Source organism: Scyliorhinus canicula, chromosome 3 (genome assembly GCF_902713615.1).
Source record: "Scyliorhinus canicula chromosome 3, sScyCan1.1, whole genome shotgun sequence".
NCBI classification, from domain to species: Eukaryota; Metazoa; Chordata; class Chondrichthyes; order Carcharhiniformes; family Scyliorhinidae; genus Scyliorhinus; species Scyliorhinus canicula.
The window spans coordinates 252420581-252437434 of record NC_052148.1 but is presented as its reverse complement, the minus strand read 5'-3'; the positions used below and the strand labels follow the sequence as shown (position 1 = coordinate 252437434).

Genomic DNA, 16854 nt, shown 5'->3' with positions numbered 1-16854 from the left:
CTGTGCTGTACTGTTCTATGTTCTATGTTCTATACCTCCAACAGAACAGCACTCCCTCAGCACTACGCTGGAGTATCAGCCGAGCTTTGGTGCTCAAGTTCCTGGAGTCAAACCCAGAGTCGAGTGTGTAGCCGCTGATCCAGACCTGACACCTTTGAGTGAGTGGAAGCTTTTCCTGCTGCTGCAGATAATGGGATTCTCAAAGAGCATCTGAGCACTCAGGTGCAACCTACAGCACTGTCTACTTGGCTGTTTATAAAACTAGGATGTCTTCACTGTTGTCGAGAGTCAATGCAGAAACTGATGTGCACAATAACTCTTGTAAACTGTGCACAGGTCACTTGCTTTATGTATCTGTGCACAGTTGATTGGCTACGTTAGAGATGACGTCTGCTGCATGTTTATACAAAGTTAGATTTCTTTCATGGCTACCGACAGCACAGTCCTGGTGGCAAAGATGTTCGCATAACTCACAGCTACAGTTCCTTGTCGACAGATGCACTGATCCTGGGCCAGATGCAGGAAGGAAACCCTTACCTTGGATAAACTAATGAGTGGTCAGCAGTGAATGGGTGACAACCCTTCTGCCTGTCCAGCCTGGACTTCCCATATGGTGTTCTTCCATCCTTTTCTTTCTCGCCCAAGTAGCACAGATTGCTGGGTACTCCCAAAGGGGAACCACAGGGCTTGATTTCATCCCCATCATGGTAGGGAACTGAGGTGCGTTGGTGCGAAAAAAGGCATTGCTAGCTGGTGTGCGGATTCATCTGCTCCAGCCCACCCGCAGTTATTTTCCTGGAGATGGGATGGAGGTGCAGGGGCTACCCATCTGCACGCAATGGGTAACCTATTAAAGCGGCCTAATAACAGAGGCTGCCTGGGATTTTCTAGTTGACCTCCAGGCCATTGGAGGCACCAGGGCCCACTTTGACTGCCTGAGGACATCCTCCCATCAGCAGACCAGAGGAACGACACTCCAGGCAGACTTAGACACCTTCCCCTGCCTATCTGGAGTGCTGCTACAGCAACAGGCCTCCCAGCAGAGAGGCTCCCTACCCACTCCCCAAACAGTGCAGGCCTGGCCAGCAAAAAAATCATTTTAAAATTTAAACTTCATAAAAGCTGGAGGAAGTCTGCCTTTGTATTTCGAAGCGCCCTCTCGCTCATTTACCTGCCTAAGTTTCCTGCTGTTACTTTCAAGTTGAGATTCTTCCTATTCCTATTCACTTCTTATTCTTCCTATTGGCCCTCCTTCGAGAATCCCTCCACTGCCCTTAATTGTTCAGCGATCCTGTCATCTGCCATTAATTAGCCACTTGGGGAGACATCACAACGACAGATCGTTTCTCATACAGTGGAGGCTTCTGACCCACATTTGAGTCTGATGGCTGGCTTCAGAAGTCCAAAGGGAAACTCCTGCCAATAGTTTATCACACTTAATATGTCATGGATCGAAAATAGAAGCTTCCCAGCAGAAGGTATAAAGCTCAGGTTTGAAAGTCTATTGAGTCGGCATTAAATTGTAAAAGAACAAAAATTGGCAATGCATTATAAGAACACTTTTGCCACTACCTACAATGACCCTTTAAATATATTACTGCCTTGACCTAGCTGTAGCATTGCCCTTTCACACGGGAGTACTCATGTGTTGAATGGCAAATGGAAAAGCTGTAAGTGTATCAGGAATTCATTTAAGTGTAGTTTTAATCATCTCACTCCATGTTGAACTCCTGCCTGCAATTAAATTCAGCCTGAAAATCGACTGTTATAGAAGTTATTTGCAGAAAGCAGTTCTTTCTACTTTACCTGATAGTATCCCTTATTTTGAGACTCTAAAACACACCCTCTGCATTCCGATTGTGCACCATTTCCATTTTGCACATCTGCCATTATCATGCACTTTGGGTGAGATTGTCAATTCGGAATCACACAGTAAGCAGCTGAACACAAAGAGTCATGTCCACTCGGAATTCAATTAGATTATCCAAACTCGTGTCATGTCGGGCTGTTAGAAGCAGACAAGGGAAAATATCATCCCATCAGTCCCAGCAGGTCTTTGAGACCTGGACTAGTTTGAATTAACTGGCAAAAGAGCTTGATGCATGAATGCTTGCACATATATGCTAAGCCCCATTCATTAATATCTAGTTAGGAACACAGGAACAAGAATGGGCCATTCAGCCCCTTATGCTTGTTGTGCCATCATGGCTGATCTGTATCTTAACTCTATTTACCCAGTTATATTCCATATCTTGTAAGTAAAAGTAATTAATTCATGTTTCAAATAGACTTGAATTACATAGGGCGCGATTCTCCGCTGCCCACGACGGGTCGGAGAATAGCGGGAGGACGTCCCCGACATTTTTCATGCCCTCCCGCTATTCTTCCCCCCCCCCCCCCCCCCCCCCCCCCCCCCCCCCACGGCCGCCCCACGACACGAAACGCTGCTCGCCGTTTGTTATGGCGAACAGCGATTCTCCCCAGGCCGATGGGCCGAGTTCCCAGGCCTTTACGACCGTTTTTACGGCAGCAAACACACCTACTTGCTGCCGTCGTAAAAACGGCCGCAACATGCCGTTCTGGTTATCCAGGGCCCCGATTGGCACGGCAGTACCACGGCCGTGCCAAGGGGGGCATGGGCCCGCGATCGGTGCCGACCGATCGCGGGCAGTGCATCCGTAACGGACGCACTTTCTCCCTCCGCCGCCCCGCTAGATCAGTCCGCGGGGCGGCCGAGGGAGATGACGGCCCCGCGCACGCGCGGCAGACGTCATCGTGCGCGTCAGCCGGCGTGACGCTTGGCGCGCGGACTTAGCGACCGTCGCTAAGTCCGTGATGCCGTGCTTCACGGGGCCCCGCTGCTAGCCCCGCCCGGGGGGGGGGGTAGAATCGGGTCCCGGGAGGGGGCGAGGAGGCTGCCGTGAAACACGGCCAGTTTCACGGCAGCCTTTACGATTCGCCACATTTGCGGAGAATCGCGCCTATAGTGCTTCAAAATAAATTTCGAGCACCCAATTCTTTTTTTCCAATTAAGGGGAAATTTAGCGTAGCCAATCCACCTACCCTGCACATCTTTGGGTTGTGGGGGTGAAACCGAAGCAATGACGGGGAAAATGTGCAAACTCCACAAAGACAGTGACTCAGGGCCGGGATTGAACCCAGGTCCTCAGCGCGGTGAGGCCGCGGTGCTAACCACTGTGCCACTGCGCTTTGAATTACATAATGAATCGATTGCATAATGAATGTATAGCTATGCTAAAGATTAATGATTCAATTATTCAATATTCAAAGTAAAATGCCAACTGGCACTAATATTTTTCATTTAAAAAAGCAATGTTTTAATGACATTTGGGAATTCAAATGATGAATACATTGGTCAACAATGTAATACAATATTGAGAAATTATGTGGCCAGCATATTTACCCACCACACAACTGGAGGGGATGGCGGGGGAGAGCGAGTGTGTGAGGGGTGGGGGAAGAGATAGTGTATGCGAGGGGTGGAGGGGGAAGAGATAGAGTGTGTGAGGGGTGGGGAAGAGATAGTGAGTGCGTAGGGTGGGGGGAGAAGATATTGTGTGTGCGAGGGGTGGAGGGGGAAGAGATAGAGTGTGTGAGGGGTGGGGAAGAGATAGTGAGTGCGTAGGGTGGGGGGAGAAGATATTGTGTGTGTGAGGGGTGGAGGGGGAAGAGATAGAATGTGTGAGGGGTGAGGAAGAGATAGTGAGTGCGTAGGGTGGGGGGAGAAGATATTGTGTGTGCGAGGGTGAGGGGGAGGAGATTGTGTGCGAGGGGTGGAGGAGGGAAGAGATAGTATGTGCATAGGGTGGGGTGAAGATAGTGCGTGTGCGAGGGGTGGGGGGGAAGATAGACAGTGTGTGCGAGGGTTGGGAGGAAGTCAGAGTGTGCGTGAGTGCTCAGCTTTAGTCTTCAGATCCCATGGTCGGTTGGGGGCAAACACTAAACTGCGTACAGGGCCCATGAACTGTAATCCATCTCAGTTGCTCTGCAGAAAAGCAGTGATGCATGGATTTAGAGACTTGCCAGGTCAGGTTTCTGGAAAAGCCCTGTTCAGTCCGAGTATACAACTGAAAGGCTCACACCAGCTCCCCTCCCCATCCTTGAATATTGGTTTTCCTCAAAAGCAAGCAGCCAAAGTCATGCCTTCTCCCAGTCCTAAATTCATGGCTCTTTATAACAGATTAGTACTAAAAAAAAACACTTCAAATGTTAAGTGTGCTGCCCAGATTTTTGACAAAACAATAAGGTTAATTATGGGGCAAGTCCTCTTGTGCATGCATTTTCTGGGCGCGATTCTCCGCAAATGCGGCGAGTCGTAAAGGCTGCCGTGAAACTGGCCGTGTTTCACGGCAGCCTCCGCACCCCCTCCTGGGACCCGATTCTCCCCCCCCGGGTGGGGCTAGCAGCGGGGCCCCGTGAACCACGGCATCGCATCCTTAGCGACCGTCGCTAAGTCCGCGCGCCAAGCTTCACGCCGGCTGACGCGCACGATGACGTCAGCCGCGCATGCGCGGATTGGACGGCTCCAACCCGCGCATGCGCGGGGCCGCCATCTCCCTCGGCCGCCCCGCGGACTGATCCTACGGGGCGGCGGAGGGAGAAAGAGTGCGTCCGTTACGGACGCACTGCCCGCGATCGGTGCCCACTGATCGCGGGCCCATGCCCCCCTTGGCACAGCCGTGGTACTGCCATGCCAATTGGGGCCCTGGATGCCCAGAACGGGCATGTTGCGGCCGTTTTTACGACGGCAGCAAGCAGGTGTGTTTGCTGCCGTAAAGACGGCCGTAAGGCCTGGGAACTCGGCCCATCGGCCTGGGGAGAATTGCTGTTCACCATAAAAAATGGCGAGCAGCGATTCGTGTCGTGGGGCGGCCGTGGGGGGGGGGGGGGAGAATAGCGGGAGGACGTGAAAAATGTCGGGGACGCCCTCCCGCTATTCTCTGACACGTCATGGGCAGCGGAGAATCACGCCCTCTGTGTCTAATGTGCAGCTTTGTCAGGGAAATTCATTTTCTTCAAGACTGGAAGTAGACTTTGCATTAATTAAGCCTTTGAATAAGGAGATATAAACAGTCAATAGAAATGCTCCTAATGCCACTTGTGGTTCTGAAAAAAACACATCAAAACGAGTTGATTGCTAAAGGGGCATAATCAGTCTGATTAATCCTCCTACTTGCAAGATAATTAACTTAAAGAGGGACGTGCAGCATTTCAAGTGGAATAAAGAGGGACGTGCAGCATTTCAAGTGGAATTGAGTACCCCCAGTACCCGATGGGCATGTGTAATACCTGATGGGCATGTTGCAACAGTTCCAAACGCTCCTGTAAGATCTGACCATCATACTCCCGGCTCTGTCTCAGGACCTGACGTCGCCACTTCTCAACTGCCACCTTCAACTCTTCCTTCTGCACCTCCGTCAGAGATTCACTCACTTTGTTCCCAGGGCACTGTTGCAAAGTGTTGTACAGGGTGGCTTCCAGCTCCTGGATTTGCTGTGGAGGAGGATATATGTACATCTATTACGCAAAAGGTATTAACTCATTGTAACAAAAGATTATTGGTGAAGAAAGAGTTAGCCATGTGATGTGAGCACACAGCATTGTTCGAGCACAAGGGTTAGAATTTACACAACAGTCAGGCAGACTGTCAGAATCACACAAAAACAGTAAGGGTGACGTTTTGAAGGGTCATAATACAGAAAGTTTCCTTGTAATGCCATCCTACTGTTTGAAAGTTTACTGCGCTCTTTTGTTGCTATTGGCGACCGGTGACACATCTAACAATGGTTGAAACACTTTGCTTTATAAACAGCATATCCAATTTCAACATCAGAGTCAGGAGCCGAGAAGGTAACTTTCCACTGATAACGAGAACCAAATCTGATCTGATAAACGCACTCATTGTGAACCACAGTGGTTTCGAAGTCTACAGCCTCGGAGGTTCTGAATGGTCACTGTGTTTCCACCAACGTTGCCGTGGTAATAAGGGGAGTGGTGGCGGAAGTGCTTTGGCAGCGATTGCCAACCCGATCGTCTGACAAGCAACAGCAGCCCCAGGAAACTATCAGCACAATGTTACACAGCACCAGCAGTACAGACACCGGACCGCTGAGGCATTTATTTTACTTTTCTTAAACAAAACAGCGCAGAAAGGCTTTATTCAAGCACACACACAAACATGTCCCTATCCACAGCAGAAGTGTGCGTTTACGACTTGTCTAGATCTATATCTTGTTTTATGTCAGGGTGTCAGGGCAACTTATTCATTTTATATTCAGCTGAGTCAACACTTTCGAACTTGGTTCTGCAACCACAGAGCAAATTTTCTGAACTGCACATTATAATAATAATCTTTATTGTTACAAGTAGGCTTACATTAACACTGAAATGAAGTTACTGTGAAAAGCCGCTAGTCGCAACATTCCGGCGCCTGTTCAGGTACACGGAGGGAAAAGTCAGAATATCCAATTCATCTAACAGCACGTCTTTCGGGACTTGCGGGAGGAAACCGGAGCACCCGGAGGAAACCCACGCAGGCTCAGGGAGAACATGCAGACTATGCACAGACAGTGACCCAAGCCGGGAATCGAACCTGGGACCCTGGAGTTATGAAGCAATAGTGCTAACCACTCTGCTAAAGTGCACGTTATCTCATTTTAGTTAACATTTCACACTCATAAGCCTAGTTTATTGTGGTGGTAATGCTGTAACACAACAGGTTATACCAGCAGAAGTAACCGTCGCTTTCCTGAGCATCATTGGGTCAGAGTATAAGGAGCTCCACCTTATAACTGACTAAACTGTCTGTTCTATGGACATGATTGATGCTGGCACTACATAATAAAATTGGGGGTTCATGAGAATATTCTACCTCTCCAGCATTAACACTGGTCATCATTATGAATCAAAATCCGTCTAGTTTACTTTTACAAACTACACAGATTTATTGGATTCCCCCATTGTCATTTCACAGAAAGATTTTGAGATTGTGTAATTTTTAGGTGAAGTGCCAACTTAGGGTGGATAAAAATTGAACTAAGACTGCAGGAGGACTGAAGCAGACAAAGTGGTGGGGGCACAGGTGAGGACGATAGTTGGGGGCAGGTGGGGAGGGGAGCAAAATGAGGTCAGATGGCAAAGGGTGGGAGGTTATAAGATACAGGGCGTCAAGGGAGAAGGTGGAACAACACTGGAGTTTGGGAGAGCAAAGGCAGAGATAGAGCAGGGTATTGGGGATAAAAATGTGTGGCAAGGTGGGAAGGTAGTTGAAGGCCATTTGGCCAAAGGGCTCTTACTGATTTCCAGTTCCATCCCTCTGACTTTGTATCCCTTTGAAGTCACACTCCCTCAGCCATTATTTCCATGGCCTGAATTATTACCCTGTCAGGCATGCACGATCAAAGGGACCCATAGCGGATGTGAAAACTGGTCCTGCCCTCCATCAGCTCCCACCAGTGGTTTCCCGCTGGCTGGCTAATTAACATGAATTTCTTCTCTTTCCTTAATATGCTGTTTCTTTTGATTTAAAATAAATATCAGACTGATATCTCTCACAGTTTCTCACTGTCTTTGTTTACCAGCAACCAGTATTTTGCCTTCGATTTCTTTCTCCCCGTCCATGGCATTAAGGGTAAAGTAATAGCATGGATAGAGGATTGGTTAATTAATAGAAAGCAAAGAGTGGGGATTAATGGGTTTTTCTCTGGTTGGCAATCAGTAACTAGTGGTGTCCCTCAGGGATCAGTGTTGGGCCCACAATTGTTCACAATTTACATAGATGATTTGGAGTTGGGGACCAAGGGCAATGTGTCCAAGTTTGCAGATGACACTAAGATGAGTGGTAAAGCGGAAAGTGCAGAGGATACTGGAAGTCTGCAGGGGATTTGGATAGGTTAAGTGAATGGGCTAGGGTCTGGCAGATGGAATACAATGTTGACAAATGTGAGGTTATCCATTTTGGTAGGAATAACAGCAAACGGGATTATTATTTAAACGATAAAATATTAAAGCATGCTGCTGTGCAGAGAGACCTGGGTGTGCTAGTGCATGAGTCACAGAAAGTTGGTTTACAGGTGCAACAGGTGATTAAGAAGTCAAATGCAATTTTGTCCTTCATTGCTAGAGGGATGGAGTTTAAGACTAGGGAGGTTATGTTGCAATTGTATAAGGTGTTAGTGAGGCCGCACCTGGAGTATTGTGTTCAGTTTTGGGCTCCTTACTTGAGAAAGGACATACTGGCACTGGAGGGTGTGCAGAGGAGATTCACTAGGTTAATCCCAGAGCTGAAGGGGTTGGATTATGAGGAGAGGTTGAGTAGACTGGGACTGTACTCGTTGGAATTAAGAAGGATGAGGGGGGATCTTACAGAAACATATAAAATTATGAAGGGAATAGATAGGATAGATGCGGGCAGGTTGTTTCCACTGGCAGGTGAAAGCAGAACTATGGGGCATAGCCTCAAAATAAGGGGAAGTAGATTTACTACTGAGTTTAGGAGGAACTTCTTCACCCAAAGAGTTGTGAATCTATGGAGTCCTTGCCCAGTGAAGCAGTTGAGGCTCCTTCATTAAATGTTTTTAAGGTAAAGATAGATAGTTTTTTGAAGAATAAAGGGATTAAGGGTTATGGTGTTCGGGCCGGAAAGTGGAGCTAAGTCCACAAAAGATCAGCCATGATCTCATTGAATGGTAGAGCAGGCTCAAGGGGCCAGATGGCTCCTAGTTCTTGTTCTTATTACCTCTCCCATTTCTTGCATTCTTTCATGCTTCCTCTCACTCCCCCACTCTCATTTCTCTACCTAATTTTTGAAGGTGGAGGCCGGGCGTTGTCAGCCTTAGTGCTTTGCGAGCTTGATTCTGCTCTTCAGGCAGCCGGCTCCATTGTCTTTGACCACAAAAGGGACAATCAGAAACCCGCCGCCATCTTGTTCATTGCGAGAGAACCTTTGGTGTTGCCAACACTGATTGGACGTATTTGTGGGGTTTTCAACACATGACCCACTGCCTCCCAATCTCTCCGCATTACATGCTGCTGAGATTGGTTGTTCGACGAATATAGCTTCATTGCACGCTGCCTTCCCACATCAATTGGGAAATTATGCTTCGATAATTCGATGAACCTCGACTCTCAGTCAAACCATCTTGTCCCTCCATTTCCTATATTTTTACAGCTAATAAACTAGTCTTCAAAGAATTCCCCAATGTTTTTTCTCCATGGTTGCTCACAGCAGTGTCCGGCGATTAATATTTAATTTCTGGAGGCTCTGGATCCATCCGTGAGGATTGGCGAGACAGGTTCAGGGAAACATTAGTGCATGGAGGGTCAGGCTTCCAGAATTAACCACCACATACTGTCTTCTGAACAGAGCTAGCCTTCACTCTGCAAACAAATGGGATGGGCTTGATGAGCCATCAATTGAACGCGAGATGAGTTGCTGTACAAAAGTTAGGCTTTAATAAGCTAGAACTTAGCCCTGCGGTCGACTACAATAAATGGACGTCCGCCGGGCGTTCTGACTATTTATACCTCGGTGTGGAGGCGTGGTTAACTCAGCCTCTCGACCAATCGGAGAGCCGTCACATGACTGGTCTCAACCAATCGGTCGAGAGGCACATGACCGACCAGGGCCAATGGTAAGCCGGTGTTCTGCACCAATGGCAGACAGCTATGCAAATCATACCACCACAGGGCTAGCGTGGCTCATGTTTTTAAAATGAACCTGTCACAAGCAATCTCAATTGCTTTGTCATTCAATATTACATTTCTGCTAAACTCTTCAGCTGATGATTTAAGATCTCACTACATCCATTGAAAAACATCAAGAGGTTTGTATTCAATTCGCCATGCTCGTCTTGAAATTCCTTCGAAGTTTTGAGGGTTTTCATCTTTCATTTAAGGATGGTGCTTGTTGAGGGAAAAATGTTTGCCTGTACTTCCCCACATATAACACACATGAACGTTGAATCCTTATTTGCACTGGCACAATGAAGAAACTCACACATCAAGTAATCAAATTATGCTGCCTTGTTCCTGTTTTCACTTTCTTCTTCATGGGCTGTTCACCAGAGGCCCCTGGAGCTCACACCAGCACTACCGGCAGCTGCAAAATGGAGGAATCTCTCTCCCGCCCAGAGCACATGATGTCAGTGTACGGGGTGAGAGACCTGCTCTCTGCTGCCGCTTCTGGAGAGAAGACTCCATTGATTTTTTAAAAAAGAATCTGCTCCTGGGTCAGCGCGCTGAGGTCAGGAGGAGGCAGTCTGCCTGGCTGGGCTCCGGGCCGACGCACTGCTGAGGGGGTACGCGCGTGCGGGATGGCCGGCATTCTGAAAGCCGGTCGTGGCCGACATTTTTAAAAGCCGGTCACGGCCGCTGGGCACTTCTTCACACGATCGGCAACTCCACGACTGATGGCCTCACGACCCTCCCGACACCCGTCCATGACCCACTCACGGGTTGCGACCCTGGCTTTGAAAATGACTGTCCTAGAGGGTACTCGAAACAAAATGTGGGTGCTGCCTGGCAGGGTAGCAGTGACTGCACACCACAACTGACCTATTCAAAGTTATTAGTGCGGCACTGAGAGAGTCCTGCGTTGTCTTGCTGTTGAGACATTAAATCCAGGCCCATCCGGTTGGTTCAGTTAGTCTGGAAAGACTCCACCATGCCACGTGAACTGCAAAGACTTCACTCATTGTCCAGGTCAACACTTTTCCCTCAAATTGCACCATCCTTACAGAAATAACTGCTTGTACTTTTATTTTCGTAGCTGCTTGTGAGATCTTGCTGTGCAAAAAAATGGCGGGCAAGGACTTCTGAAATAACAGTCACTACACTTCTAAGAAATAACTCGGGTAAGATTTTAACTCATTCCAAACGACTCACTTGCTCAGTGTTAAATTTGGGTTCATTGAGTCCAAAACATTGTTAATGTCTGAGAGACATGGTAAGGCATTCTCTAACACACAAGATTTCCTTCTTTAATTTCATTTCCAATTGTTAATGTCAAAAATTGTAATAAAAATAATTTTAACTGATGGATAAAATGGCAACCTATTGATCATCTAAAACCATACAAAGAACATGACCTATGACCTGCACATACTTTATGAGGTACACAGCGCAGGTATCCCAGCAAGAAGTCATATTGCTTTGAGCTAAGTAGGTCATTGTTCCTCCTTTCCTTTTTAGCCAAGGGCAGGATTTTCCATCCGCCCCCATGGCGTGTCTTGTGGCAGCGGAGGTTGCCTGAAATTTGCTGCTGTCAACAAGGTTTCCTGGTCTATGCACCCCTGATGCCTGGAAACCTGCTGGGGGGTTTCCGCCGTCAGTGGGACTGGAAGATCCCGTCGGCGAGAACCACTGGAAATTTCCGACCCAAGAAATCGATCTTTATGTCTGTACTTGTGAAATGTGGCATAACACAAGTGATTATACAGATTCATCAGTTATCTGGGGTGATCCAGGACTTAGAATCATAGAATCCCGACAGTACAGAAGGAGGCCAATCAGCCCATCGAGTCTGCACCGATCCTCTGAAAGAGCACCCTACCTAGACCCATGCCCCCACCCTATCCCCGTAACCCCACCTACCCTTTTTGGGCACTAAGGGGCAATTTAGCATGGCCAATCCACCTAACCTGCACATCTTTGGACTGTGGGAGGAAACCAGAGCACCCAGAGGAAACCCACGCAGCTACGGGGAGAATGTACAAACTCCACACAGTCACCCAAGTCAGAATTAAACCAGGGTCCCTGGTGCTGTGATGCAGCAGTGCTAACCACTGTGCCACCGTGCTGCCCTTGAACACAATAATCTGAGTGCTGCAATGTCACTGGTCCCACCTTTTGAGGTGCAATTTTAAACCCTGCTCTCCCTGCTTGATGCAAATGGTCCCATGGCACTATTTCAAAAGAATACAAGGGTTTTATCCTTGGTGTCCTGGCCAGTATTGATCTCTCAGTCAACATCACAAAAAAACAGACAGGTGATCTGCTCATTATTACATTGCTGTTTGTGGGAGTTGGCAGTGCTCAAATGGGCGGCCATGTTTTCTATCTTACAACTTCGACTGCACTTCAAATGTACTTCACTGTCTGCAAAAGCACGTTGCCATGTCCTGTGATTGTGAAAGGAGATATATATAAATGCAAGTGTTTCTTTTTAAATGGCAAAGAAACAACACTTACTAATTTTCTGAGAGCCACTTTTTGGAAGGATTTCGGAAGTCTTGAAACTTGAGAAGATTTACCCTACTTATTAAAAAGGAACAATGCATTTGGATTTACTAATGCTGGAATGAGGCATATTCACAGACCTCATTAGAAACACAAAAAGGTAGTTATTAATAAGAAAAACTGTACAGAGGACAGTAGCCCACTGGCTGCCCCAGTCCCCAAGATGTCTTCTACTTGTCTTGTGTTGAAGAGAGGACTCCAGCCCCTGGGATGAATACACACCCCTCAAGCCAGGTAAACTCTCTTCTGCTATTTTGTCCTTAAAAGGGATAATCACCATAAATGCCGTTCATGACATTGGATGTCTCAAATCCTCTACAGCGTAGGAAGTGCTCTTGAAGGTGTAAGGATCTTCTTGGAAATCCTTGTTTGTCCCTTGCTTTCTTTGTAATTTATGTTCTTTTTGGCTTTTATAGAGGTCTATTTCTTTAAGATGAACTTCCCCTTTAATTAAAAAAAAATCTCCCAGCAGGCTGTGCTGCTGCTCCGGCATTTGTGATAACACCTCTTGATGGACTTGGCTGTCAGCCAATGGACTGTTTTATATTCCCAGGTCTCAACAGATAATCGATGCTGATTGGCGCTGGTCGTTCTGGAATGTCCCTTACTTTATGAGACTAAGTGTTTTCTTTCAGTTTTGCTCCTGATCAAAGAGCAAGAGGGTCACAGCTCTAATCTCTCTCTAAAGACCTGAAGAAGAGATCTTTCTCTTTGCACAGTCTCTCAGACTGTTTCCAAGCAGCTAGCTTCATTTTGAACACCGAGCTGAAGAAAGGTCTTCTGAATCTCTCCCTTACCTGATGGCCTCCGACTAAAGATTTGAAGAAAAGGCCTTTCTCTCTGCCAGTTTAACCTGCAAGAAAATCCAGTCCAGCACCAGCTGCAGGCAGGATGGATTGTTTGCAAACCCTTTTTAAAATCTCATGTGCAGAATTCTAATGTTATCTCAGTGAGACTGATAGTTAATCTGGTGGAGGTGGAAGCAAGTCAGAATTAAACGGACAGAGGCAGATCCTCAGAGGGAAGGCCCAGGTTAATACAAGTTAAAGTGACTCCCCAGAGGGGATCCCACAGCCAGAGAGTGCTGCCCGAAGGTATTCAGCTGGAAGACCCTTGTTATCTATCCAACAAATGGTCTCCACATCCTTGGAAGATAATCGGCTACAACAATTTTAATATCAGCGACAAGGACACTCATCTCTCTTTCTTCCATTTTAATCCTCCTCATTTTATTCCTTTCCCTTCCCCTTGTATGTGTGTCTTGTGAGTGTTTAGGAACAAGGTCGGATGGTAAAGGGGGGGAGGGGGTAATAGATTAGCTGACCAAAATCTTATTATAATTATTAAATGTCTTATCTCTCTTGTTAGAAATAAATAGTTATTGTGTTTTACTTACAAATCTGGCGTCTGTAAGTTATCACAGCAGTCAAGGGTCAAAGGTCTCAGAAACTTTATGCAAAATATTGGTTCATTCACTTGTGTTGGGACTCTGGGGCCTGTGGGGCTGGAATCAACCGTCACTCTCCCAGGTGTTGTAACAAAGTGTAGAATGTTGCATTGTGGGAAATATAGTAGTCAATTTGCACACAATGTCCCAGAAATAAATTAAATTATTCTCACTTACAAATAAAACATATTTTTTTATATCAGAAAGTCAGTACCTCTAATGGTAAAGCACTGAAGTGTCAATTTGGATTAAATCCCATGGGTAGAACGTAAAGCTGCACGGCACGATCGTACGGCCTAATCGCGTCCAACCTGGGACATGACAAAGCCATTCAATCTAACAATGGCGTCTCGCAAGATTTGCGATGCTTGGTATGGATCTCGCCCTCTTTGGGAAAGATTTGCATATTTAAGTAAACAGCTAGCCTCACTTAAATATGTCTGCACTGGAGTCGCCCAAGGCAGGGATCGAATGCCCACTCCAGGAAGTCCCTGCCATAGCAATGTTTAGCACTGGCCCACGCAAATGGGGGATCTCCCAGACCATCAGAGGCCCCCAGGTGGTCAGGCTCTGGGCAAGGTGGTACTCTGGCACACCCGCTGTCACTGGGCAACTTGGCACTGCCAGCCTGCCAGGGTGCCTGTGTGGCATTGCCAGGTTGGCAGGGGCACTGCCAGGATGGCAGTGCCTGGGTGGCAGGTGGCCCATAGCAGGGATCAGACCCGGCGGTGCCCTGCCCTTATGAGGTAGAGTGATGGGGGCACGAGGACCCCCTAACAAGCAATTTGGAGTGTTGAGGCGGGAACCGTAGGCTGGGGTGAGCGTAGAGAGACTGGGACAGCATTTAGAAATGGTGCCCCGATCTCTTCCTGTGCTGATGAGCTGAGCTGAGCTCGTCAGTGCAGGTGATTAAGGTAAGTGCCGCCTCGGCGGGGTGTTTCTTGCCAAAGCCAGAAAAAGGAGTCCTGTTTGATAGCAGGATCATTTTGGGCACTACAGGTGCCGAGAAACATCCTGCTAAACCCGTCCCAAATGGGATTCTGTTTTTTCCCCATTAAATCACACCCACAATCTTCCTGCTGAGATTTTTATTTAATTTGTTCATGGGATGTAGGGTTTCGCTACCAAGGGCAGAATTTATTGCCTCTCCCTCATTGTCCTTGAACTGAATAGCTTGTCAAGCCATTTCAGAGTCAACCACATTTCTGTGGATCTGGAGTCACTTGTAGGCCATGCTAGGTAAGAATGACAGATTACTTTGCTACTGGACATTAATGAAACAGATGGGGTTTTACAAGAATCGACAATGGTTTCAGAGTCAATATTAGACTTTTAATTACAGATTTCTGGTGAATTCATATTTCAACATCTGACCGTGGTGGGATTCGTATCTCAGTCCCCAGAGCATTACGCTGGGTCTCTGGATTACTTAGTGCAGTGACAGTGCCACTGCCTCGTCCTCTTGCCACTCTGGTGTTTTGAAATAGAACCTTGCAGACCAAGTGTACAAAACAAACACGAGCTTTATTGGGAGTGTGTTGTCACAAAGGTTGCTACTGCAGACTGAATGATAGCCCACCCAAACTGCCAATAACTTTATCAGTACGTCACGTGATCCAACTCTTCGGGTGACCCTGTTCCAACTGGGAACAGACATAGATACACAGAGCCACGACATCAATGCTGAAACATTTAACCACAAACCAAGTTTTATAAGTTGTCCCATTGGTTCATTAAACAGATGAATTGCTGAGGTAGGGACTAAAACACAACTCTACAATTTTACAAAATAAAGATTTGGATACCAGTTTTTAACCATGTAATTTTAAGATATATATAAAGTGAAGGATTAAGAGTCAGGCAAATTTTATTTTATTTTTGTCTATGAGCAACACCACAGGAAAACAATGAACAGAACTTGATATTTAAAATCTATTAAATGCTCACCATATTCTTGAAGTAAGATCATTCAGAAAGGTTTGATGTTAATAGGGTTTATTTATTCGGGCCAATTCTTGGGAAATTAATTAATAGCAAGCTTCAAGGCCCAATTCCATCTTAAATGTGTTCTTGAGCTTTATTGCCATAGTCACACTTTACCTCTGTGGCTCAATGTGATTTGAGCTATTTGCCCCAAGGGTAGCATCCCTTAGGTAAACCCTGAGATGAGGGAAGGTGAGGAAAAGTGGAAGAGGACCAAGTGTGGGCTGACATGTTGTTAGCTCAACATCAAGGTCAGTTAGTAAAAATATAACTGGTGTCCTTAGCAGTTATGTTAAGGAGCCTGAGTTAGATTATACACCAAGATTTTTTTTTTCAACATACACCAAGCAATGTTGAGCGGAACAGGCCCTCTGCCTGTACCTGTATTACTCTAGTCAGTTGAAGTTTATGTACTGGTCAGGAAATGGGGTACAGAATTTTAATTTCCAAATTGGGGGCCTACTCTCATTTCAGGCAGCCACAGAGCTGCCTAGAATAAAGGCCTGCAGCATTGGCTCAGATGCATCTGCAAATCAAGGGAGGGCTCGAGTTGTCACTGGAACCATTTTACATCAATGAAATGGACACAACAATGTTGAATTTATCTGCCCAATGTTTCTCTTATAATTTCTGGAGGGAATGTGTGAAGGACCAAAAACAGCGATATAATTGACATACCTTTTACTCATAAGTGATAATGATCAGTTCCTTTTTGGATTTGTTTAAACAGGTTACCCCTCTCCCTCTCATGCCAGTTATTTTTACAGCCGGTATTTAGTGCATACAACCCTGCCCAGGGCAGCTCTCCCAATAATACAAACTTTATTTCATCCTGATTCTGACAAACACATTGAGGATCGAGGATCCTACCATATAGGCATGGTCCAGAGATTGCTTCCTGTAATCCAGCTCCTCCTCCAGGTAGCCCTTCTGCTTGCTGAACTGCTCCTGGTAAAAGAGAATTAAATATTCAGCTTTTAACTCGCAGCTTATTTCCCATTTCTTTTATTTTGCCGTTATCATTTGTGATCCATGAATGTTTAATAGACATATACCTTTGAGTCGAGCAGAGGAAGTGAGGAACTCAAAAGTTACACCGTAGTATACTGTGCTAGCTTTCGAACAGCAGTACTCAGACCTTTCGGCATCTGAGTGATCAGAGGGAT

At 46.6% G+C, this 16854-nt stretch overlaps 1 protein-coding gene across 1 annotated transcript in view; it reads right to left on the bottom strand.

Moving 5' to 3' along the window:
- The window catches only part of LOC119963435 (janus kinase and microtubule-interacting protein 1-like), a 432838-nt gene that overhangs the window by 29084 nt on the left and 386900 nt on the right, over positions 1–16854 (bottom strand). Inside the window, exons 19-20 of the mRNA XM_038792562.1 lie at positions 16559–16636; positions 5311–5514 (exon numbers count right to left, since the gene is read on the bottom strand). Of these exons, the coding sequence (XP_038648490.1) occupies positions 5311–5514; positions 16559–16636 (282 nt within the window). The remainder of the gene's footprint in view (positions 1–5310; positions 5515–16558; positions 16637–16854) is intronic.